The 26,738-nt window shown below is 34.9% G+C and overlaps 1 protein-coding gene across 2 annotated transcripts; it reads left to right on the forward strand.

Annotated features, from left to right (window-relative positions):
- The first annotated feature begins 2,126 nt into the window (after window positions 1-2,126).
- LOC140863487 (E3 ubiquitin-protein ligase COP1-like) lies at window positions 2,127-26,653 on the forward strand. 2 transcript variants are annotated; one of them, XM_073266948.1, is made up of 13 exons: window positions 2,127-2,460; window positions 3,654-3,731; window positions 4,382-4,537; window positions 9,863-10,222; window positions 12,649-12,806; window positions 12,899-12,964; window positions 13,536-13,614; window positions 20,261-20,413; window positions 20,564-20,662; window positions 22,142-22,246; window positions 25,721-25,900; window positions 26,009-26,119; window positions 26,218-26,652. In XM_073266948.1, the coding sequence occupies exons 1-13, from the start codon at window positions 2,191-2,193 to the stop codon at window positions 26,386-26,388; spliced, it is 1,986 nt and encodes a 661-aa protein (XP_073123049.1). In that variant the 5' UTR covers window positions 2,127-2,190; the 3' UTR covers window positions 26,389-26,652. The 2 variants fall into 2 exon arrangements, with proteins under 2 accessions (XP_073123049.1, XP_073123050.1); XM_073266949.1 differs by lacking the exons at window positions 20,261-20,413; window positions 20,564-20,662 and having other exon boundaries at window positions 26,218-26,653.
- Window positions 26,654-26,738: the final 85 nt, after the last annotated feature.

The following is a 26,738-nucleotide window of genomic DNA, read 5'->3' on the forward strand; positions in this document are numbered from 1 at the left end:
TTCGGGTCGAACCGGTTGAACCGGTCGGTATAGTCCAGTTTTGAAAACATAACATTTAATTGTTGATGTCACAACACACGCATCATTATTATAGTTCTCAATGCCACTTAAGCGTTTTTAGCTGTCACGTCAGCATTTTCTGATGCCACGTCAATACTCTATGAAAAAAGGACTAAAAACCAATTATAACTTAACTTATAATACCAAAACTCAAAATTAAATACTTACAGGAATAAAACACAAAATGGACCAAACTTACAGAACCATTTTGACTATATTCCCCTTGGCCAAAATAAGATATTATTCTTTTCAATTAAGATACGTAGGATGTAATTTGTGGTATTAATGGATCTCCAACTTGTGCACTAATCTCGTATATTGGGTTTTCAACCCGACATCACTTTAATTAATAAACAAAATATATATATAAAAAAAAAAACACACACACACACACACACGAGAGTTAAAGGATTTTTCAATCACTAAAAAAAGTTACTATTGGATTTTGACTTAAAAAAATCAGATTTGTGTGTTACTTAAAATCTTCCGTGTTATCATCTGCTTAATTTAATTGAAATTCAAAAGATTGTCATTTGGTGATTCTCATTTTCCAAAATTGATTATGGTAAAATTTAATATTATAATAACTTATTAATCGAACACTGCTCACTTATGATTTTTAGATTTTCACTTTTATTTTCAAACACTATTTATTTTTTATTTTTCTGCACTTCTTCATAATATATAAATTTAATCTCTTCTACAAAATATTTTTTTTTTTGCAATCTTTTAATCTTGTCGTGAAAGTAAATGTACGTGAGTATGAAATATATAAAAGTGGGCATTTATTGTACTTAAATTGAGCATTGTAGTCATGTTATTTAGTATAAAGTGGTATGCTACAATCACGAGTCCCGTTTTTTCTCAAAAAAATTTGGCATGATTCAATAAAAATTTGGCACTGTCATCTTATTATTAGATACTGACTACCTTAAATTTAAAACCAGGTAAGTATAAACAAGACACTTGTGGATGGTGGTTGTGGCATATATCCAAACACATGAATACTAACTACAATACACAAATAGCCATTGGAATGCATATAACTATAAGTTAATATCTCACTGAGGAAATTATGATTCTTATAAAGAAATAAAACAATAAAAGTTCTATACTTTCAAAACTAAAATCCTAGACAAACCAAATACTAGATACAAATTTGAGCAAACGCCAACTTGGACAAAATTAAAAACTAAAAACTAAAAACCTCAAACAAATAAAGCCTTGCGAAGTTATAGAGATGGATATATTAATTTTCTAATAACTTACTCAAAGCTACAATCTTTCACATGAAATAAACTGCTAAAAAAAATTCGAAAATTAATGAAAAAAAAAGCAAACCAATTATCACACTCACAAACTTGATCATCGTAACTCAAAATTATTATTAAAAAACTTAGCGCAACGAGTAAAAAGAGAAGCAAATATACAGAAATTCACATTCCAAGACTAATAGAGATTTTTTAGTTGAGGGAAGAGATTATTATAATTGGGCCTCGAACTCAAGACATCGTCCCAAATTTAGGGTCTGGATGTCGGATGAGCTACTAGTTATCGGTGATTGTTAGAGATATGATTCACGCATTGAAAGCAAAAATAAAAATAAAAATTAGAAGGTTCGTGATTATGACTTGAAAACTGAAGTTAAACTTATGTTTGAATTCAAGGATTTAAGTCATTTGCCTATTATCTAATTATTATTATTATTATTATTATTATTATTATTATATATATATATTAGGAAAAATTGTTTTTTTGTCCTGTATGTTTGTCATTTTATGATATTGGTCATCTATATTTTCAGATTTCAGTTTTAATCCGCTATCTTTATTTTTTTTTGACAATTATACTCCTTTTTTTTTTGACGTGTATAGTGTCACGTAAGCATTTTCGAATAAAAAAATTGAAGTTGCAAAAAATCGACATACAAAATTAAAACTAAAATATGAAAATATAGACCACCAAAATCATAAAATAACAAAGGATCAAAATCGCAGTTCCCATATATAATTATTAAATGAATAAATAAACAATCTATTGTTTCTACGTTTTCATTGGTCTTTCAAACCAAGGCGCACATCCTCGCCAATTTTCTCCCAGTTCCAATCTCGCACTCCAAGCGGAGGAGCTATGGGAGATAGTTTAATGGAAACGGCGGAGATGGCGGTGGACAAGGCGGAGACGCCTCCATGCGCACAAGCTGTGGCGGCGGCTGCGTCTGAGAAAGAGCTGCTGTGCCCAATATGTATGCAGATCATAAAGGACGCCTTCTTAACAGCGTGTGGACACAGCTTCTGCTATATGTGCATTGTCACTCATCTGCAGAACAAAAGCGACTGTCCCTGCTGCGCTCATTTTCTAACGACTTCTCATCTCTTCCCCAATTTTCTACTGGATAAGGTGTGATGGAACTCCTTTTTTTTAAAAAAAAAAAAATTTGCTTGTGATTTATGTAAACTTTAGATTGAAGAATTCCGGTTGATGTGTCGGTGATTTTTTGTTTCGGTTGTTGGGTGGTGTTATCGTTGCGATTTGCTTGGTTTTATGTTGGTTTTTGTGGATGCCCTTATCCTGTGAGCTTTGTGTTTCGTGATGGATCAGCGGCTTCCCCCCCCCCCCCCCCCCCCCCCCCCCCCCCCCCCCCCCCCCCCCCCCCCCCCCCCCCTTTTTTTTTTTTAAACTAGAACAGCACATTTAGGTTGCGTTTCAACTGAGTGATTTGAATTACTATAAGAGTTTTATGGATATATTTCATGTGACTCACTTTTGTCCAAGGTCAGAAGGTTACGAATTTAAACTCATGACATTGAAATCCAAATGCATATTATGGATTTAGATTGGCCTCTGATTTAAAATTCATCAATCCAAATATACCTTTTATGATTATGGATCAGGAACTTGTCTGCGCAGTGCGGTAGTATTGTTACATGCCCGATGTCGGGGAGACAAAGTCACCAGTCTCTAATAAATACGCTTAATCTTCAACTCCACTGACTCAGTTTCTCTATCTCAACCACTCATTCTACTTTAAAGTGAAACTGCAAATTGACCTAGATCGAGTCACAAATTAATTCTGTAATTTGAAACCAGACTTCATTGACAAGAGCTGCACTGTATTCCACTGGAACGCCTGCTAAATTCACGGGGAGTCGGGGACATATAAATGCATGTTCAAGCCACCGTCATCGATCAATGATCAATTTAACTACCTCAGCTAAGTTTTACATGATATCAGAAATCAAATTTGATGGTGATGATTATATAGTATATACTAAATCATTTAAGACTATTCTTTGAGTTTGTTTTTCCATGAGTACCAGATGTACAGCTATTCTTTAACGTTGTGAGTCTAAATATGTTATAATTAAACATTTGGATTTCGGAGGTCAAAAACCTAAATATTTTGAAGTCTACATTAGCTAATCCGATCAACTATGATACTAAACTTGCAATTCCCTTTTCTACTTGAGCATGCAACAGTTTATGATTCAGCATTTTGTCCCTTCATTGCCTGGTTTTCTGTGGATTAGCATCTTGCAATAATGTACTTAATTATGCAGCTTATTTAAAGGTTCTCTGTGCCACATTTGTAGCTATTGAAGAAAAAATTTGTTCACCAGTGGTCGAAAAGCGCAACACCCTTCGAACAATTTCGTCAGTCACTGGAACAGGTTAGTTCTGGTTAATATCATATAATCCTAGAAAGTAATTATTGTTAGGTCCCAAAATATTAAGGCTTGGATATTGGCTTCCCTAGGATATTTTGTCCGTCCCCTCTTATTTGTTTGAATGAAATTTGGTTATCAAAACCTCATCGTAATTTTTTACAAATTTTGTTTTGAAAATTCTGAATCTGTATTTCCAAGAACTTGTAGATTGAAAATGAGAATTGAGATAACAAATTTTTTGTATAGGCAATTGCTCAGAGTATAAAGAAGCCTTGTGTATGAAGTTTTATCTGATCAGAAGTTGAATTAAAAGTAAAGACATTTGGATGCTGATAAACTTTGGTTGAATTTCATGTTTATGTTTCTTAAAGCCATTGTTTACGTGTCTTCTTAGCTCACTTTGTTCAGTGTATGAAATGACTACGGAACAACATGCATCCAATTGCTGCTTGATTTCCCATTTGCTTTGTATTTAATTACTTTGGACTAGCATTCATTTACTATCTAATGACATCTAATATGAACCGAACCAGAAAATTCTATATGATTTCAATTTATGCAGCTGATGCTGTGAAGTATGCATCCCTCAGGGCTAGGATATGTTTCTTATTTGTGGTTTGTGCAGAGGCTTCACATCTTTTGTTTTTATACAGGGTTGTGAAGTAACGATAAAGGAGTTAGACGCTCTTTTGGTTCTGGTGTCAGAGAAAAAGAGAGTAATGGAACAGGAAGAAGCTGAGAGAAACATGCAATTTCTTCTTGATTTCTTACACTGTTTAAGAAAGCAAAAAGTTTCTGAACTGAACGAGGTTTGTCCATTATAATATTCATTGCTGAAGAAAGGGATTGCTCCATGATTTTTAGAATTTATGGTAACAAAATAGTCTTGTACTATTTATTCCAGGTAGCTCAAGTAGAGCTTTGTTTCTCCCAGTTCCTGTGGAACTAATTAAATATTAGATGTTGGGTATCACATTTATGCATTAAATTGATTTGGGGTGAGCAGAAGCCAAAACCAAACTATCGAGTAAAACTCAATTGAAACTGTTGAAATCCTTGCAGATCTACGAGATTTACACCCTTATATTTAGGGATTGATTGATGATTTGATCTACTTACTAAATTAAACTTGCTGAATATTATTTTTGATTTGTAGCTATCTTTTCCTTTTATAGTTGTTGGTATTCTAGCTGTATAAAAGATTCTATAATTCTCTTTTCACGTAAGAAATAAAATTTCATATTCAGAATTTCTTCATGGTATCAGAGAGGGTCTTAAACCTCTGATATAATTCCGATGACCAAATACGGAATGGCTTCGGACTCTGAAAAAAGGATCCCTCCGAGGATCAAAATCACAACCATCATGGCTCTGTGGAAAGTAGTTCACATCCTGTCACAGGACACAAATTGAATTGGCAAAACTACCTTCAATGGTCACAATCTGTAATGATGTACCTTTGCGGCAAAGGTTTGGATGATTATCTTACTGGAAAAATCACCGCTCCAAAAACAGATGACCCGAAGTTCAAAACCTGGAAGATCAATAACAATATGGTGATTTCCTTGCTTGTCAACTCGATGACAAACAAGATCGGCGAAAATTTCCTTCTCTACAGCACATCACATGAAATATGGGATGCTGCCAAGGAATTTTACTCCAGTAAGGAAAACACATCTGAGATCTTCGAAATAGAAACTACACTCCATGATCTACGACAAAAAGATATCGGTGTCACTCAATACTACAATATACTCACATGCCATTGGCATTGATTGGACGTGTTTGAAGAAAACCAGTGGGGCTGTCCAGATGATGCAAAGAAATTTCGTGAAATCATTGAAAGAAAAAGAACATTCAAGTTTTTGATGGGCCTTAACAGGAACCTAGATGAAGTTCGAGGGAGAATATTAGGAATGAAACCTCTTCTGAATATTTGAGAAGTGTTCTCTGAAGTCCGTAGAGAAGAAAGCAGGAAAAAGGTGATGCTGGGGGAACAAACCACCGACTATCCCACAGAGAACTCAGCTTGGGCAGCATGAGGCACTCAACAAGTCAATAGTGACACTCGACAAAGAAAAGGGAAGTTATGGTGTGCAAAATGCAAGAAGCCTAGTCACAACTTGGACACCTGCTGGAAAATTCATGGAAAACCCACAAATTGGAAGCCTACACATTCAACTCATGGCAAGGAGAGCCGAGGCAGTAATGCTTCAGTCAATGAAGGGTCATCAACATCAGATTCCAGCTTATTCAGCAAGGAGCAACTCGAGTTATTGCAAAAATTGTTCTCACCACAGAATAATAACAGGGTGGGGACAGGAACTGTGGCACAAAAAAGTCATTTTTTAAGTGCCCTCACTGTACATTCAAAGAAAAACATCCCATAGATAGTGGACTGGGGAGCATCTGATCATATGACCGGAGATGCTACTCTTTTCCACAAATACTATCCATGCAGAGAAGATTTGACTGTGAAAATTGCTGATGGATCCTTGTCTAAGGTGGCAGAAATAGGTTCCATAGTGATTTCTAAGAATATATCTTTTATCCTCGGTCCTCCATGTGCCAACTCTTGACTATAATCTCTTGTCAGTCAGCAAATTTACTCAAGAACATAAATGTGTTGCTAAATTTTTCTCAAATATCTGTGAATTTCAGGATTTGGATTCGGGGAGGACGATTGACAATGCTAAGATGTGCTCTGAACTTTTTCTTCTCAATAATGAAGATTATGTTAGAGGCCAGAATTCTAATGTTGTGTGTGTTCCTTCAAAAGTTTCAGTTTCTTGTGAAAATAATAATGACAATGAAGCTATGTTGTGGCACTATCATCTAGTCATCCTAATTTCTTGCATCTCCAAAGATTGTTTCTATCCTTGTTTAGTAATAAAAGTTCTCAATTGTTTCAATGTGAGGTGTTTCAATGCTCTAAACATTCTCGTAGTTCTTATCACCGTACACCGTATAAAGCTTCCTCACCTTTACAATGATCCATAGCGATGTGTGGGGACCATTCAAAATAAAAAATATGACTGGAACTAGATGGTTTGTGTCATTTGTGGATGACCACACTAGAGTCACATGGTTGTTCCTTATGAAATCAAAATCTGAAGTGGGAGCACTGTTCCAAAAATTCAATATTATGGTTTAAACACAATTTCAAACTAAAATACGAGCGATAAAGACTGATAATGCAAAAGAGTATTTTGAAAGAAATCTGGGTAAACATCTTGAAAATCAAGGAATTATCCATTTGAGTTCTTGTATGGGATTGCAGAAAGAAAAAATAGGCACATTCTTGAAGTTGCTCGATCCTTGATGTTTTCAACTCCTGTTCCTAAGTTCCTTTGGGGTGAATCAATCCTCACAACAACCTATCTTATAAATAGGATGCCTTCTCGGACTTTAAACTGCAAGACTCCATGTCAACTCCTTCTTCAGTCCTTCCCAAGCTGTAGGATCATATCCGGCATTCCTCTAAAGGTCTTTGGGTGTACTTGTTTTGTTCATATTCATGATCATCTTGGGAGTAAACTTGACCCAAAAGTTGTCAAGTGCATATTTGTTGGGTACTCATCTCATCAATAGGGTTATAAGTGTTATTCTGCTGTCACTTAAAAGTTCTACAACTCTTTGGATGTATCATTCTTTGAAGAACAACCTTACTATAAGTCTGAAATTTCTAATGAAACTGCCTCACAAGAACTTCAATCATGGAACTCTGAAACATTCATACAGAATGCTATAGATTCATACCTAAATCCAGTCTCAAACTTTACTGATCTGTTTGAATCATCTCAACCAATTTCAAGTCATCAACCATCACCTAGTAACACTTTGCATCCTGAACCAACTGCCGAGCTTCGAGTCTATTCGAGGAGAAAAAGAAATTTCTTCAAAAGGACATAAAACTAGGAGGTTGAGATATTTACTGATGCTGATTGGGCTGGATCTATAGAAGATAGAAGATCAACTTCAGGGTATTGCACCTATGTTTGGGGAAATTTGGTTACTTGGCGTAGCAAGAAGCAACCGGTAATGTCCCGGAGTAGTGCAGAAGCTGGATTTAGAGCATTATCACAAGGCATATGTGAGGGAATATGGCTAAAACGATTGCTGAATGAACTGAACATACACATGTCAGTGTCTGTAAAATTATTCTGTGATAACCAGTCTACCATCAGCATAGCAAAAAAATCCAGTGTGTCATGATCGAACTAAACATGTGGAGATTGACAGACACTTTGTAAAAGAAAAACTTGAAGCAGGAATCATCTCTCTTCATTACATCCCAACAAGTCATCAAACTGCAGATATCTTGAAAAAAACATTGCCTAGAAAACAACTTGAGGAGCTAAAATCCAAGCTAGGATTACTCAACATCTACAACCTAGCATGAGGGGGAGTGTTGAAATCCTTGCAGATCTACGAGATTTACACCCTGATATTTAGGGATTGATTTGATCTACTTACTAAATTAAACTTGCTGAATATTATCTTTGATTTGTAGCTATCTTTTCCTTTTATAGTTGCCTGGTATTCTAGCTGTATAAAAGATTGTATAATTCTCTTCACGTAAGAAATAAAATTTCATCTTCAGAAACCTAGTGTTATGCTCAGGCTCGGTTCTAGGAGGAGGCACCCTAGGCGGTAGCCTAGGGCCTCACAAAAAAAATTATTTTTTTTGTTTTTTATTTAAAATTTTGGATGAAGTTTTAATTTGTTTGTTAAAAATTTAAAATAGTGGTCATTTTTTTGTACTTTTGTTTATCCTTTTTTCTTTAGGTAAAATAAAAATGAAAAAAAAAACATGTTTCATCTTAAACAAAAAGTTGTTTTTCTTTGTTAAATTGCTCTACTTAGGTGAGTTAATTAGGTTATTCAAATAGGGTTAACTAGTGTGCCGTTTCTTTTATTGAATGTATTTTTCTTGTATATTTGTGTGTTGGGGTTGATGTTTTTAGTTTTAATTATTTGGTTTCTGGATTTTGATCTTCGGATTTCTACAATGTTGTAACTGATCATATTATTTGCTGAGAAAATATATGGTAGCTTAACTTGATATGATGATTTAGTCGACAATTTTGTGCAACAAAAAGCGCGAAGAGTATTAAATATTTTGTTATTAGATTTAACTTATAAATGTCATTTCTCTGATATGGAATTAGAGATGGAATTTGTTGTGGTAAAGTTACTTAATTTAATAAAATGGTGCAAACATCAGATATGAGGATGCTCTAGAATGGAATAGCTCAAAATAGACTTTACAGCAGTTTAGAGGGGGTGAAATGTTGGTTTTTGTAAGTATGTATCCGTAAAACATATTATGGTTCGGCAATGTTCTAAAAAGCTTGCTTAAGGTGGCGGTTTATTTCGTTTAAGCTTTAATACTCTTATGTTCGATTAAGCAACGACTTTTTCGAGCACAAGATTTCATTTAATTTTTTTTAAATCAGTATATATATATAAAATTAAATAAAAAAAACATGAATATAAATATGATATACTAATTGATAATGAGCTTATTTTTATTATATTATCTTGTATATTTGTAAAAAACTATTAAATATTGCAATTTTAATACTTTTATGTTCTTTAGAAATTGAAAATTTATTCATTTAATCTTTAAATTTATGGTAATTCTATCCTTTCATTTATTGTTTGACTTAAGATAATAAAAATTATACTAAAAATTACGAAACACTTTTTTACGCTTAAACTCGTACTAATGTCGTTTAAGCTTGACCTCCACACTTCGACGGGCTTCAAGCATTTTAGAACCTTATTTATAGCCATAAAGTTCTCAAGATTGAGCTATCATCACTCAAACTTGATGGAGTCTCCTACTGTCTTACCTCTTATTTTTAGGTTGTGTCCAGTTTTTAGTACTTTCTTCTGCAGCCATTCCGTTAAAAAGTATGGGTCTTAAGTAATTGGTTTTGCTCATCTCATGTTCAAATGCAAGTTATACTTGTCTGCTTTTCAAAATTTTTGAATTTTTCATCAATGATTTTGGATTAAACGGCTATGTGAGACTCTCATTTAGTTTGAAGTTTCCTGAGGTCCATTACATTTCCAGTGGTAGTTTATAGAATGTTTTTTGAAAACTGTAATGTTTCTCTTTGTTTTAGGTGCAACACGATCTCCAGTATATCAAAGAGGACATAAATGCTGTGGAAAGGCACAGAATAGAGCTTTACAGAGCAAGAGACCGGTATTCGGGTAATCTGCAGATGATTTCTTATGAACCCATGGGAACAAGATCTCAGTCTTCTTTAGTTGATCGAAACACTTCCGGCATTGTTATTAACTCTTGTGATGCAAAAGGAGTAATAACTTCTGTTAACTTCAAAAACAAGAAAGAGGAGAAAAAGGCTCAAGTTAACCCCCTTGGAACCCAGAGCAAGGACGCATCTTTTAGTGGGCCAACTTCACAGCATATAAGTCAGTCTGGCTTGGCCGTACTTAGGAAAAAACGCGTCCATGCACAGGTTAGGGAATGCTTAGTTGATAAAACCTGTGTAAACAAAATATTACTTTATGACTGTGCTCTTTAATTATTCTGAGAAAAACTTAATTTATTGAATTGCTGGTAATTTACCTTGTTAAAGATGTGGGCCAGGCTCGAGTGTCTCCAACATATAGATCCGAGTTTCTGCTCATACAGGTGGCACATTGTAAACGTCAAGAAATGGAGAAAATAAAATTAATAGATATCAAATAATTTCTATATGCAATTTATTTTTATTTTTAGTTTGATTTTTTACCTATTAAAATCTAAAGGGAATTTTCCACGATCATTGGATAGTGTGTAATGTTTTTAAAAAGATGAGGGCAATTTTAATATATATGTCAGTCAGCTCTATTGTTTTGATTCTTATTTTTGCTTGCAATAATTTGATCATACTTTGTGGAAATGCATACAACATTGTTGGTAGTTTACCTGACGTGGTTCATAATTTACCGAAGATAAACTGACAAGACATGCAAATACCATCATTTTGAATCTTTGGAACCTTTTCTCCATTCTGCAGTTCTGTTTTCTTGTTATTTAGTATTCAGCCCGCAGACTATTTTATATACCTTTTTGTTCAGTTAAATTTTGTTGTGCAATTCATTGCTCTTGTGAAACTCTAAGAATCTGGTACCTCAGAAAGTCATGTTATCTGCAACCAAGTATTTGAGAGGGTTCGACTTTGGATCATAAAATGAAATTATGGAAAATCAACTTTGAATTATTTTGTCAATTTCATTGAAATGTTTCGATTGAGCTAAAGTATTGTCTTGCCTAAATAATTGGGCAATTTGAAATTTGCAATTGATCCTGACCAAATTAACTTTTGTGGGAATGAAATTTTATATGATATTGTAAAAGATGTGGAATTTATTTCAAAGGGTCGTGGAGCAAAAATGATGTGATATAGAGATCGGATTTACTAGTTTGGTTATTTTCAGTAGCATTTTTTCTATTGAAAGAGATTGTATTCCTCATAAAAGTACTGAAAAGTGTCATTTTCTTTTTTATCCTGGCAATAGGAGATGATTGCAGCAGGACAATGTTTTTTAAACCAGACCGGACCGGCCGGTTCGATTGGCAGCCAGTCACGGGTCTAGTCTGGAGTAAGTCCAAAACTGTTTTAACAGTCAACCTGCTCGGAACGGGTCAAACCCGGTCAAGAACCGGTAAACCAGTTTAAAACAGGTTCACCTAATTTTTTTAAAAATTAGTTATTATTTATATCCTTTTCAAAAAACTTATTTACTATATTTAAAATTCAAAAGTTTTATTTTTGGTTATATTTACATGATTATTTGGCTTTAAAATTTTTAAAAATATTATTTTAGAAGTATTTGAACTTATTTTGATTTATTTTTTGTTTATAAAATATATAAATAATAATATTTGATAATTTTTATTATATATATGTTTTTCTTTAGATTTTAAACTTTGGTAAATATATATTTTTTAATGATATATATGTATACATATTTAAGGTCTTTAAAATTTAAAATATATCAATTACTATATTATATTATAATTTTATACAATATAACAATATTCTGGTCCGACTGTCCGATTGAACTGTTTTTCAAGGGTTTATCGGTTTGATTACCGATCCGGTTATGAAAACACTGCAGTAGGGTTATCTCATTTGTTAATTGACGGTTAATTTGCTATCAACTCAAATTTTATTTCGGAATTTTTTGCAAAAAATCTTTGAAGTTTTTAGCTGTTAATAATGAATTATTATTTCTCTTTTTTTATTTCTCTTATACTGCTATACATCGATGAAAATGGTGTTGCTACAAGAACATAGGATGCAGTTATGGCTTTGACTAGAAAGTTACTTAGCAAGGGAAAAAGATACTTGCAGTTTTTTTAGTAGTTTTAGTTCTGTTCTTAAAAAGTACATGAATAATGGTCTTGTTCTTGTGTTACAAAAAATTTGGAAATCAATGATGACGAGAACCTTAGTATTTATGTAACAAGAGAGACACTTGATTTGGATTCATACTTCTATGATATTACAGTGTGGTTTACTTAACTAATGGCCATCAGTGAAGCTTGGTTTTCCCTCCTAATGCTCTTCCTGACCTTTCAAAACCTTACATGCGCCGTATGAAATTTCATATGGTTAATTGGGAGGGGTAATGCATTATTATTATTGCTTGGAAAACTATAAATGTTATTTTCATGTCTTCCGCGGCTTGATTTGTCTATCTTTGAATTTCTTTCTTGCTTGTGCTCCAGGATTTGTTCACATTTTTTACTTTCACTTCGTGAAGTTGAAGAAAATAGATTATGTGGATAGGTTGATAATTTTAACCGGATATCTGGTCGCTCTTGTGAACTAAAATTTTCTTCTATCCATGTTCACCTCCTTCCTGTGAGAATCATTCTTATCTTCCTCTGCAGTTTAATGATCTTCAAGACTTTTATTTACAAACACGACGCCAGTCAAGCAACCAATTGCTGAACCAAGTAAAGAAAGACAAAAGTAAATTCAATAGAGAAGGCTATAGTGTTGGTTTAGTTGATTTTCAGTCAGTTCTAAATACTTTCACACGGTACAGGTAGAGTTCTAGAGTTTCTCTCCATAAGGTATCATACAAGCATGCTTAGTCTTCATTTTCTAATGTATTTCGGCGACCTTATTTTGGAACAGTCGATTGCGAGTAATTGCCGAGCTTAGGCATGAAGATCTGTTTCATCATGCCAATATTGTTTCAAGGTATGAAGATATTGGTAACAGAGACGGTTAATGAGTCTTTTGCATAATTTAATCTATAACCAAATTAATGTAAAAGTTTTCTATTTGAAGTGGATTGAATTGCCACATCCACTTAAAGAAAGCTGGACTTTGTTGTGGCAATAGCTAATTGTCAAGTCAGTTGTAGAAAAACCCATCTAGCAAAAAAATTCTGAAGAAAGTTCTCTTCAGTGCTCATTATTCTTATTTTTTTTCTCAAAAAGTAACTTTCGAATTCTTTGTTTTGTTACGAACAAGTTTCTGGTTAACCGAGTTCGAAGCTGCATTTTCATGGATTAGATGTAATGCTAACTTGTCAAGGGATTCTGATATCACTATCCCAGGAACTCCAATGCCATTAACAACAGGATACTCCTAAACCTTCTTTTTATGTTTGATATGATTTCAAGAGATTTTCACGAATCTTGTATCACGTTGTGTAATTTTCTCAATCCTTTCTGTTTTATATCCATTATAGATTCTGCTCCCCTTGCTGTTTTATGAAATGTAATTTCTGCTTAAAACATGTAAAAGTGCTTGATAATTGTTGCAGTATAGAATTTGATCGTGATGACGAACTCTTTGCCACTGCTGGAGTGTCACGACGCATTAAAGTCTTTGATTTCTCATCAGTAGGTTTCTCTCCCCTGTATCCCTTCTCTACTTCTTCCCATTGCCTGTGCCTGTATGTTTTATGTATAAAGATTTAGGCTGGGGCATATAAAATAAAGTGAGAGTGTGTACAAATATCAAACTCAGAGGAGCGGGAATCTAAAAACCATTTTAATTACAAATTGTGCACAACAAACAAGAGAGAACATGACGCCAACCATCAGTTCTATGTGGAAAAGCCTGGTCTGATAATATTAACTACTGTGTGTGTAATTAGTGGCTGTATTATGTTAAGAAAATTATCAAACATGCATAAGATCCACACTTTGTGGAAATATTCATATCAGACAACTGGTTTTGTCATTAGTAATTTAGTACAAACATGGAAGAACACTAGGAGAATTACTTGTATTCCGTTTCTCGTATTGAAAGCTTGATATGCAGGAACAAAATCCAAGATTACATTATTTCTATAAAAATTGTCATGCCTTAGGCCTAGGCCCTCACGAGCATAGTTGCACAATGGACTCTTATAGTAATTATTCAGTATCCATTCTCGCTTTACAAAAATGGTTAACTCAAGTTTCTACAGCATCCGAATAATGAAAATCCAAACTTTTTTTCTAAAATCGACGCGCGGCAGGAGTACTACAATAACCCATCCTTTAGAATGTGATGTCCTCATAGGACATCGCGGCCTGATTCATCGATTCACCAATGTCTAGTGATCATACAATTCTTACCCTATGAAAACATTATAATATTTTCTCGTTTAAGCTCCAATAAATCGCAAGTGCACGAGTCAAGTTATACTATAATGGACGAAGTACAAGTATTGTCCCATAGAGAATGTGCTACACAATGATCTTTATTACACAATGTTCTTTAGTGAAGTTCCATAAAACATATTTGAAGGTTCAAGACCAATAAATAGATTAAATTTGAACAACTAAAGACGAAATCAAATTAGAGTATAAAGTTCAAATGTGTCAAATGATTGTTGGAATTTTAGTTCACCCAACTCTCAATTGGTTTAAATAAGCAGTTTAACGCTCAATTCATACTTTTGACGAGATTTCCTAAATTATCGACACACTCTCTCGAGTTGGACTAAACTAAGACTACTCAATGAAATAATCAAATTTATTTTCTTATTATCACGAGCGATTGCATTTATACTCGTTGAAATCTCATAACTTTCGATCCATCGAACTATGGGTATCAACGGTACCCATTCCTATATTATATCTACTTGACTTGTAGATCTACGGATTCCATTACTCAATCATGACATAAATCATTCTTTCGATATCATTCATGACATAAATCTATGATGAAGTTAGCCACACCCTAACATATAAAGTTAACACAATAATAAAATCAAGTATTCATTGGTATAGAAACCAAATATTCAAAGTTCAATCGCATTTAAGTGTTTGGGGTGAGATCCATTAATTCTCAGCAAAAATAAAAAGTTACCTACTAAAATTTGGTCAGTTCGATGCTGCCCTTGGGGTAGCTGCCCCAAGGGCATTTGATTTGATCTGCTGATGTGATCTGGTCCATCCAATTGCCCTTGGGGCAACATGGACTGGTCCCTAAAATTCATCATTGAAAGTATCAAAAACCAATGTTCCAATAGAGTCTACGAAAAGAAAATACTACAAGAGAAAGAGAAACGAGAAAACAATGTGTGAAATATTGTCTTCTTCGCTTGGCTCCTCGTAGTCGGGTTGTTCTGCTTGGGTGGTTCATTCTTCTGGCAGCTCCCTCTTTTTACCTAGGTTTTTACCTTTTTATATGCATCAAAGAGTTCAGCAATTCCTTCCTTCTTGGCCCAAAAACTCCACACAGATTTATTTCTAGCTTCGCGTTGTGCTGGGGCGGTAACTTTTTTCTCCAACGTGCGCTTGGGCGGTATCATTTACCCACCCCAGCATGACATGCTCTATTTCGAAATAAATTTCTCCATCAATATGCACCGGGGTGGTAGCTTTTGCATAGGTCCGTTACTTTTTGCGGCCCTAGCTCAACTCTTGTTGCCAAGTTTTGCACTCCACCACCTTGAGTTCATCTTTTTACCACTTTTGCTATAAATCAACACATTAAAATGAGTAGTGGCTTAGATGCACAAACTCTGAAATAAATGAACAAAAACCATGCAACAATAAACTCAACAGCACACCAAAACACCTAAAATTGACACCTATCAGCGAGAATCCAGAGTTTGTTCCTAGAAGTTCAAGTTGCGGTTCCCTTGCGTGCAGTACTTTGTCCTGTAGGTTCAGCAGGTAGTTTCCACACACATAACACTATGCCTGCATAGCACTTATCTCTCAGGTTTTCTAATGGTGACTGTCTTTTGTATCATTAAATAGTTCGAGACCCACTTGAGCCTGATTGTAGAATGGGCTTATATAACAACTTTCTCACCTCTGAAAAATGTTTCTAATAGGAGTTAATTATAACTCCTTAATAATCTGTTCAAACTCTTGTCCCAAACGATGTGGGGCATGGGTTATACAACACTCTTCCATCAGAATGCAATATCAAGTTTCTATTGGAGTCCATCCACCAACTCCTAGAATCTAGAGATGACAATTTTTGTCATGCCCTGGCCCAAGCTCGTACGAACATGCTTGCATGATGGGTTTACTTAATAACTACTTCGTACGCATTTTACAAAATGGTTAACTCAAGTTTTTATAGAAGCATTTCACAACTCTTTATTTACTGATGTCACCCAGAAAAGTTGGGTAGGCTCGGGTGGGCAACTTCCCGAGGTGAGTGGGTGTCTTCCCTGTATGAATTACTGACAGGGTGGTATGGACCCTGTCTTGCCGATGTCTGCACACACTAGAACAAGAAAGGCTAGTGGGGTGCTGGAAAAGTTTCCGACGGTGCCACTCCGGCACTCAAGTCAGTAATGTGCTCACATAAGAAACATAAGAAAAGAAAGAATATTTGAAAGGAATGAATGTAGAGAGTGTTTTTTGGGATGAAGTGAACTCCTTGATTTTACCTCTGCTGTGGGTATTTATAGGGCCTTGAGGTCGGTGGGGGAGTGCCCTTCCCTGGCTAGATGCCCCCTTTACCTGAGCTCCCCTATGCCCGGTTCCCAGGGCTTTTCTTCCTGGCCGTCATTTCTACCCGGGCTCTGCCTTGCCCTTCCCTCGGGTTCTTCTTCTCGACCCGGGTCCAAGGATGACCCGGACATTTCCCGGGGTATAACCATTCATCAATTTAAATTATTTGCCGAAACCAATGTGGTACAAGAAGTTGTACAATTGGTGTTAGAGCTAAGAGCACATGTTCGATCTCCGTAAATTGTTAGATAATGTGATTACTAAGAAGGGATTGTTGGGGAGGAGCAAATTGTGTTAGACCCAGGTCCGCACGAGCGCAATTGCACAATGAGCTTTGTAGCAGCTATATTTTTATCCGTAATCGCTTTAAAAAATGGTCAACCCATCAAATTTCTATAAGAGTCCATTGTCCTTGTTAATTAATTCAAACATTATCCCAAACCGATATGGGACAAGAGGTGTCAATCACTCCACTTTCAGAACGTGATGTCTTTGTTACAGCTTGAGATGCCGTTTTCGGAGCAAGAAATAAAAAAGGCAGTGTTTGAGTGTGAGTCTGTGACGGATCGAAATCCCCGGGCGCTGATGGGTTTTCACTTGAAGTTTATCAGGAGTGTTGGCATGTCATCAAAAGCGATTTAGTAAAGGTGTTTGATGAGTTTTATGAGCAAGGTATTGTTAACGGAGTGACAAACGAAACTTATATTTGTTTGATTCCAAAAAAAAAATGGATTCATGCCGCATCAAGGATTTTTTAGACCTATCAGTTTAGTAACCAGTCTGTATAAGATAATGGCCAAAGTGTTGGCTTCGCGTCTGAAGAAGGTGATGAACACAACTATTGCGGATTCACAAAGAGCTTTCATTGAAGGACGCCAGATCCTCGACTGCTGCCTCATAGCTGATGAGATGGTAAAAGAATTCAGATTGAAGAAGAAGAAATGATGGGTTTTCAAGGCACTTCGAGAAAGCATACGATAATGTGGATTTGCAATTTTTGGATTTTGTGCTCATGAAGAATGGCTTCGGTGATAGATGGAGAAAATGGATCAAGGGCTGCCTCAACAATGTTAATTATTCGATCATAATTAATGGCAGGCCTTGTGGCAAAATAAGAGGAGAAAAATGTCTAAGGCAGGGCGATTCTTTATCTCCTTTCCTTTTTAACTTGGTGGCTGATGTTATGGCAAGATTGATGGACGAGGCAAAGTCCATGAACCTTATTCAAGGATGGGATGTAGGAAGAGAGGGGGTCAAGGTTTTTCACATACAATTTGCTGACGACTCATTATTTTTTGTGAAGGATGAATGACATTTGAGATTTTTGAAGGGCATGCTGTTATCATTTTGTGACATGTGGGGTTTAAAAATCAATTTAGAAAAGAGTGCTTTGTTGAGCATTAACTATGAGGCTGAAGTGGAAGAGGAGATGGCAAATGAGTTTGGATGCGTGTTGGAGTCTTGGCCTATTCAATACTTAGGGGTTCCCTTGGGAGGAAATCCAGTCAAAGTCTCCTTTTGGGAACCGGTGATGTTTAAATTGACAAAAAAACTAGCAAGTTGGAAGAAAACTTTCTTATCGAGAGGAGGGAGACTTACTTTGATCTCGGCACTTATGAACGCCATACCGTTGTATTACTTGTCGCTATTCAGAATCCCTCGAGGGGTAGCCGAGTCTATGGAGAAGCTAATGAGGGATTTTTTGTGGGATGGGCCGGACGGAGACAAACACAACCACTTGATAACCTGGGATAAGATTACCATCCCGAAAAACTGGGGTGGTTTGGAAATTGGAAATATTTGCTTGAGGAATAAAGCTTTGCTGGGAAAATGGTGGTGGCGTTTTTCAAAGGAGGGGAACACGCTGTGGAAGAGAATCGTAGTCAGCAAATACGGCATGCAAGAAAACGGTTGGGACACGGGGTTGGCAAGGAATAACACCTTTCGGAGTCCTTGGAAGTTCATCTCTAGGATTTATCCGGCTTTTATTCAATCTTTGAGGTTAGTGGTTAAGGGGGGAGATAGAATTAGATTTTGGGAGGACTGTTGGGTGGGGCAATCCGCTTTTAAAATCCTTTTTCCTTTGCTTTTTCAGATTTCTAGATCTCATAATAAGCCAATTTCGCATTTTATTTCTTTAGTCCCAGTCTTTCCGTCCAGTTCATTTTCTTGGGATTTCCACTTCCGTCGTGATCTTAATCAGTTTACTGGATATATTGGGCAGGGTTAGTATTTCGGAGGGAGGAGAGGACGTTAGGTATTGGAAGTGGGATGCTCCTGGAGAGTTTTCAGTGAAATCCTTCTTTGATTCTTTCTTTCCGGAAGCTTTGTTCCCAAAATTTGATCTTTTTCGAACAATCTGGAAAGTGCCGATTCCTTCTAAGGTAAAGGTATTCTCATGGACAGCAGTGTTGGGTAGGCTGCCGACTTGTGATTTGATACAAAAGAGGTCTCCGAAATGTCTATTAAATCCTAATTGGTGTGTGCTGTGCAAGAAAGGGGGAGAGAGTCTAGATCATTTGCTGGTGCATTGTCTATTCACGAGTTCCTTATGGTGGTTAGTGCTAAAGGATCTCGGATTGTTTGGGTGACACCAAAGACCACGAAGGATTTGTACGCGGCAGATTTGGGGTGTTCATTGGGCAAAAGAGGGAAAACTCTATGGGAAATTACAATACATTGCGTTTGTTGGAACGCATGGTTGGAAAGAAATCGGAGGATTTTTTAAGACGTAGAAGACTCGATTGAAGAGATTTGGGATAAGATCAAATTGAGAGTAGCAGTGTGGTTACATAGTTTAAATGAATTCCAAACTTTTGCAATTTCAGATTTGTATAGGGGCTGGAATCTGGTTTTGAATTAGCATAATCTTCAAACTATACTCCTAGAGGAACTTGTGGACCTCTAGTCCACATATGTATTTAACTCTTTTAACTTATTAATAACAATATTTATGTTTCTGATAAAAAAAAAAAGAATTGGCTCCTATGCATGTGGAATTTTGTGATGCAAGTTCAAGAGGTTGCTCCCTTATATGCAGAACTTTACCTCATATAACACTAGTCTCTCCGTTTCATCTGCCTTTGATACCATTTTGTCACACCTCAGGCTTAGCGCTTAGGCTCGCATGAGCGTGATTTCTCATTGGGCTCTTGTGCAGATTGCTTCGTATCTGTCATCGTTTTACATATCCAAGTTGCTATATGATCAATTTTAACCGCTAATAAACCAATCTAAACTCTTCTCCAAACCGATGTGGGACTGTATTATAAAAACCGTCTATTTTTTGAATAACCAAATAGAAAGAATAAATTATTTTTCTGTTGAACCATGCTCAATATTCCTTTCAGACATGAATTTTTCTCAAAGTCAAGATCTATAGAGACAATTGTTTTTTGAGTCCGTACCTTCTCAATGATTCTAAGAAAAATCACTTGATGTCATTGATAATTATATACCATGATTCTCTAGTGTAAACATATAGTGATTTTTTCCAAAGATCTCCTTTATGCTTTATTTCATATAAGAGAATATTACCTTTTGGGCAGCTTATGAGACTGAACATATACCTTTTAATCAGGTCGTCAATGAAACAAAAGACGTGCATCCAGTTGTGGAAATGTCGACACGATCCAAGCTTAGCTGCTTGACCTGGAATAAGTTTGTCAAAAACCATATAGCCAGCAGTGATTATGAAGGAATAGTCACTGTTTGGGATGTTGTTACACGACAGGTATCCAGCTGAGCCATGAATTACATTTTACGTCATTGCCACCAAGTGAGCAAAAATCCTCATTTAGCTTATTGGTGGTGGTCAAATTTTTTGTTATTTGAAAAAAAAATTGTTACTTGGAAAATACTTAGAATTGTTGGGTTTATCCAGAGTGTTATGGAATATGAGGAGCATGAAAAACGTGCATGGAGTGTAGATTTTTCCCGAACTGAACCGTCGATGCTCGTCTCTGGTAGTGATGACTGCAAGGTGAAGTAAGAAAAATTTTCATTGACGCTCTAGGCAAAAAAATGTGAATTATTGGACTGTAAATTATACAGATGAGTTGAACTCTTGCCTTGGCATACTTTAAAGTTTGGTCCTTTTATCACCTCTAATCCTGGTGATCAAATTTCTGTTTGTAATGGATGTTCTCGTACACACCGAATGGGACCTCGGTAACTACTAAACATGTTTGGAATATTCCAACACAATTACCTGAGAAACTCATAAATAATAACATCTAAATAAATCAACAATTGAGTTGACATAGAGAATCTGCTCTCGAGGTATCAAAATATAGAGCAACAAATTTCTGTGAACAAATAAAATCCTCTGTATTCATGATTGTTTAGCTTCATATACATACCTTAGTTAATGTAATGATAATATGTATGTCCAAATTACCATATGCCTTGATGCATGAGTTATATATCAGGAACTAAGTGAATTCTTCAATTTAAATTGATCTAATAGCTCAATTTAAATTGATATAATAGCTGGGAGCTCAATTGTAAGCAACCACACTGGACAACTTTAATAACCTCTTTGTGATAATAAAGCTTGACGTATGTAAATCATGTCCTTTTGACAGATTGATATAAAATGGTAACTTACGGATGTGTCGAATGATATTTTATTATTTAAAAGAATAGATGGTAAACAAAATAGTTAATGACTTGATTTTCAATTATCCAGTGTTCCAAATATTCTGTGAATTCTTCGTAAAAAATATGCGAATAAATAGTTTTTCACTCATTTAAACACGAGGATGTCTAAATACAGGACTAATTGTGTTCCATTATCCAGAATTAAACTAGAAAATTGTTTAATAGTTTGATTACATAGTCAATTTATCAAGTTGTATTTATATTTTTTGAATTGTGGATGCATCAACCTTCCTGTTAGGTTTATTTATCTTAATAAACAAATAGAAGTTCACTACCCTCCGCCATGACATAGGCTTATGTTTCTTTAAAGAGAACAGTGTTCCAGGTCTAACGCTAATGTTTAAACTTGGTTGGTCATGGTCACCTTTACCTATTTAGCGAAGCTAATAATGCATGATATCATCCATGGAGGAACAAAAACTGGAGAATTGAGTTTGCCCTAAACCTATGTTAATAATAGCTTGAATGACATTTCCATCTCTTGGAGTTGGCTGACAGTGGTAATGAGTTTGAAGCCTTGATAGCCCCTTTGTAGTAGTACTAAAAACAAGTTTGTATAAACCACTCTTACCAATATGTTTTTGGAAAGATTTGGTTCATGACAACTATTTTACTCGCTTTATTTGGTTTTGTGCTAATCCATATCCACCTCATTGGGATTTAATAAAAATACCGACTGTAGGCTGCTAAATGTTTGTGGCCTGAGATTGTTTTAGTGGTTTAACGTTTAGCTCTGAGGATCTAAATATTTTTTACTGTCCCTTTTGAGTTTTGATGTCAGTGATTGATGGAATTTCAGGTCAAGGTGTGGTGCACAAATCAAGAGGCTAGTGTTCTCAACATTGATATGAAGGCAAATATATGCTGTGTAAAGTATAGTCCGGAGTCCAGTAAATTTGTTGCGGTAAGTTCTCTGTGAGTCTATTCTGTCTTCCTCCTTTTATCCTTATTCACGTGGGGGATTGGACGTAGGTTGGGCCAGCGGCAAAATTGAGTGGCAATATCCATACTCAACAATATCTTTTCTACATTTTCTTAAAATCCCTGAACATTTTTCCTATTCCATATAATAGAGTTTTGGTGTGGGGTTGCCATGCTTGTGTTATCTAAACTATAATTTTCTGTTGGCTCTTTTTGATACTTTAATTAATTAATCTGTCCCATGTATTTGGACGATACCCTAAAACTTTCTGTCTGGAGACAAACTACATAGGAAAAATAAAAATGGGTTGATGGGGTCTCCATATGAGGGCAAACCCGACACAAAATACTTCAAGTATTTGGTTTACTTGGAGTCAGTAGTTTTTCAAAGGTTTTAAAAAGCGCAAAGAGTTGCGAAGTGTCGAGGTCAAGCATTTCAAGCTTAAATAGGTTTAATACGAGATTAAGCATGAAAAACGTTCGTAGTTGTTTCTATAATTTCAATTATATCCACTCAATAGATTATCACAAGTTTTAGATTGAACTAATCCATTGACACAAATAGTTCATGGGTGAAATTGAGTTATTTAGGTCCTAGAGGACTAAAAGGGCGAAATGCTAGTTTTCGGATACGAGATATCCACTGTAATCAGTATGGTAGTATTTTCCCTATTGACATCAATAGAATACATCAACATACAAAATTTAAGAATAAACTTGTGAATCTTAGAATTTTTTTCATTGTAATTAGTAATTTTTAAAAATATTTTGGTGTCTCTAGGTTTTCTATATTTTAAAATTTTACATTATCAAATTTATGATATTTAAAATTTAAAGTTAATTGTTATTAAAAAATGTTAACTTAAAATTCATTAAAAAAATTAAAATTTAAGTTATATTTTAGTTAAAAAGTTCATGGTTAATCACGTCTTTTCGCACTTAATGAGGTCAACCGTAGGTTGACCGCCTTTTTCACACTTCTGCATGAATCAAAACTTTTTTACATTCGTCGCGCTTAATCTGCAGTTTTTTGCGTTTCATCCAAGTAACACACAAATTCAATTTTTTAAAATAATGATTATGGAAAGGAAGTAGGAGGATCATTTTATCTTGAAGAAAAGATAGCACCATTAGTCAACCATTTGGATTGTGAAAACAGTTTCTTACCATTTCGTGATCAGTTCAAACCAAAGAAAAGTGATTATTTGTTAGAAATAGTTAGTAATTTAACTGTAACTATCTTAGAACAAAACAAGTTTTTATTAAATAAACTTATGTAAAGAAAATCATTTTGATATTCCTTTTTCTGTTTTTTAGTTTGGAAACTAGGTGTTGGTTGCTAACTAAATTATGTGTTAAAGTACATTTATGTGGTCTAACATGCTGATTTTTTTCCCAAGATGTCCAAGTAGATCTTAATGGTAAATACATATTGCTTCATTTCATGCCATATTTGTTTGAAAAACTGTTAGGAACAAAATTTTCTAACAACTCAAAACACAAATAAAACTTAAAATTCAATATGATAATCTGAGTATTTCTACTCAGCCAAGGGTTTAATTATTCCCTTTACACGAGAAAGCACTCTTGCCCCTAGCACAAGCTAGTCTTGACAACAGAATAAACATGAATGTGTCTAACCCGCTACGACTCCACATTTTATTCCACCCCCCCCCCCCCCCCTCCCCCCCTTCCTTCTTACATCTAGATTCTTCCATGGGCTTCAGACTATTGGGCCTATCTCTAACATATTATGGTCTATAATAATAAAGTCCGTAACAAAAACATTTACGTATGTTTTAGAAGCATGTTTCATATCTAATGCATTCATGTTCTGAATATGATAAGATATATGATCAGGTTGTCGAACTTTAGATGATTAGATCACTTGCGAAAATGTTTATTAAGCAAGTGCTATACACCAAAGAAATGGAACTAAAAGAATGAGAAAAATAGCTATTGGATGTGAGGGCTGTGGATCAAATTTGAAGATGATTCATAGTATATTTGGAATCTCACTTTCTGGTCATGGCATTATGTGATCCAAACTGAGAGTCTTTAATGTCTTATCGAAAAGTGAAATTCGCCAATGGATTAAGAATTAGAGATGTCAAAAGATAAACGCCATAAACCATTGGCAAGATGGTGCGTGATGAAGTGGAATTTTTTGGTGTTCTTTATTCATCTAAAAAGTAAAAATAAAACTAAAACGAAAATAGATTTTTTTTTTAAAAACAAAAAAAATAGAAAGAGGATAAAATTTATTTTTCAAAATTCAGAAAATTTTTTGTTTACCTTTTGGCCAGATGAAAATGTAAGTTGTTTTTGAAATTTATGCTCATTGAGTAATTGATCTTGAATGTATTTAATGATACATGGAAAATTTTCATCTTGAATTATATATATTAGGATTGACTTACTAATCTTTTCTAATATAACTCATTTTAAAGATATGGTGAGATCTCGGCACACTCATTGCTTTATCCATGGGGGGTTAGAAAGAGAAGAACTTTTAACTGTTTGACAATATTGAATAAATTGACATTAGAAAATGAATCCTTTGAATTTCCTTCCTCATCTCTGAATTTGGGAAAACAAGTTTATGGGATTCATACATTTGTGTCATTGTTTTGATTATAATGACAAAATTTGTCCACCAATAGATTCTCTATCTGACCGGTGAAAGAATATAGTTGACGAAATATTTAGTCAAATTGAATTAATGACCCTTGATGTATTAAGGTCGTCATTGATCAAAAGATGGAGGAAAGAGTTTGGGGCTTAACATGAAGAGATTATTATCCTTTGAGGATAAATTTTAGTCTTGGTCTTATAAGTTTACTCCATTATATACACTTTCAGAAAAGAAGGAATGTCCAAAATGATATCTCGGATGTGTATTAAATAGGAATTCGATTTTTTTAATGAAATTAATTAATATTTAGATATTTTGACAGCACTTACGAACATGTTACTTAATGTAAGTAAACCACTTTGTTAGATAGTGTTTAAGAAAAGTTTTTAGGAAGCACTTATCAACTTATCAGCTTTTATTTCACAAAATTTCACAAAATTTCAAACTTTTGTTAAAGAAAAGCTGAAAAGTGCTTTCTAGAAGCTCTCCCAAACACTACCCGCGTGACTTAACTTATCATGTTAATAAATGCTGTCAAAATAAAATATGAATAATGATTTTTCTTCTTAAAGAAAATAAATTTCTATTTAATAAACATGCAAAATATATTTTGGTCATTCATTCTAAAAGCTTCTCTAATGGAGTGAACTTTAAGAGACTAAGACTAGAAATTTATTCATTAAATTAATGTCTCTTTACTTAAATTTAAACTCTTTCAAAGAAAGATATTACAACTAAATAATCATCTTTCATAAGTATTGTCATTTGTTTACCTTATACCCTGAAGAAACCAATACCTAGTAACTACCTTATATCGTGCAGGTTGGTTCTGCAGACCATCACATCCATTATTATGACTTAAGAAACACCTGCCATCCCCTCCATATTTTTGGCGGCCATAAAAAGACAGTGTCGCATGTTAAATTTTTATCCAATAGCGAGCTTGCTTCTGCATCAACAGACAATACTTTGCGATTATGGGATGTTAAGAACAATGTGCATGTAAGTTTCATATGAAAGAGAGATTTTGTCCCCTATTATAATTTTTCACCCATTTATTATCATTCTTTTGTGTTATGACATTGTTAAACGGATATTGATGTTTTTCAGGTCCGCGCCTTCCGAGGGCACACAAATGAAAAGAATTTTGTTGGTCTTACAGGGAACAATGAGTTCCTAGCTTGTGGCAGTGAAACGAATGAAGTGTTTGTCTACCACAAGGTAACGGTATCCTACTTAAAGCAGCTCTTGCTTTGTCACTTGCTAGAGTTTTATCGTTTTTCTTTGTGAAAAAAATTGTGACAATTCGCAATACACAGGCTATCTCCAGACCTGCAACATGGCATAGATTTGGGTCTCCAGATTTGGATGATAATGACGAAGATGCAGGATCTTATTTCATCAGTGCAGTGTGCTGGAAGAGTGAAAGCCCCACCATGTTAGCTGCCAATAGTAAAGGAACAATCAAGGTGCTGGTCCTTGCTGCTTGAATTGTACAGGTAAATAATAGTAAATATCGAGCTGAAGGTGGAACTTATACTTAGGTTGGCCTCGGTACAATTTTATCCGCGTAAATCTGTACCACATGCATGTTGTTATGTACAGTTATGTAAGGTATAATCATTGTTGGAGGACAATAAATGTTACTGCTTGAATTTATTGTAATCTACGTTTTATAGTGACGGTCCAAAATCAAAATCGGTTGGAAGTAGCAAGCACATTATATCAAATTGTAATAAACCGAATTTAAAGTATGAGTAGTTTCCACAGAGATCGGCAATTAATTACCAGGATTTTTAGTATTAAATTTAATCTAGACAATTAAATTAAGGTGGACGTG

This window comes from Henckelia pumila, chromosome 4 (genome assembly GCF_033568475.1).
Source record: "Henckelia pumila isolate YLH828 chromosome 4, ASM3356847v2, whole genome shotgun sequence".
In the NCBI taxonomy this organism is placed as follows: Eukaryota; Viridiplantae; Streptophyta; class Magnoliopsida; order Lamiales; family Gesneriaceae; genus Henckelia; species Henckelia pumila.

Coding starts and splice junctions, on each gene's coding strand:
- LOC140863487 (XM_073266948.1), top strand. CDS start 2,191: ATGGGAGATAGTTTAATGGAAACGGCGGAGATGGCGGTGGACAAGGCG. Junction 25,901..26,008: donor ATGTTAAGAACAATGTGCAT/GTAAGTTTCATA, acceptor GATGTTTTTCAG/GTCCGCGCCTTCCGAGGGCA. Junction 26,120..26,217: donor AAGTGTTTGTCTACCACAAG/GTAACGGTATCC, acceptor CGCAATACACAG/GCTATCTCCAGACCTGCAAC.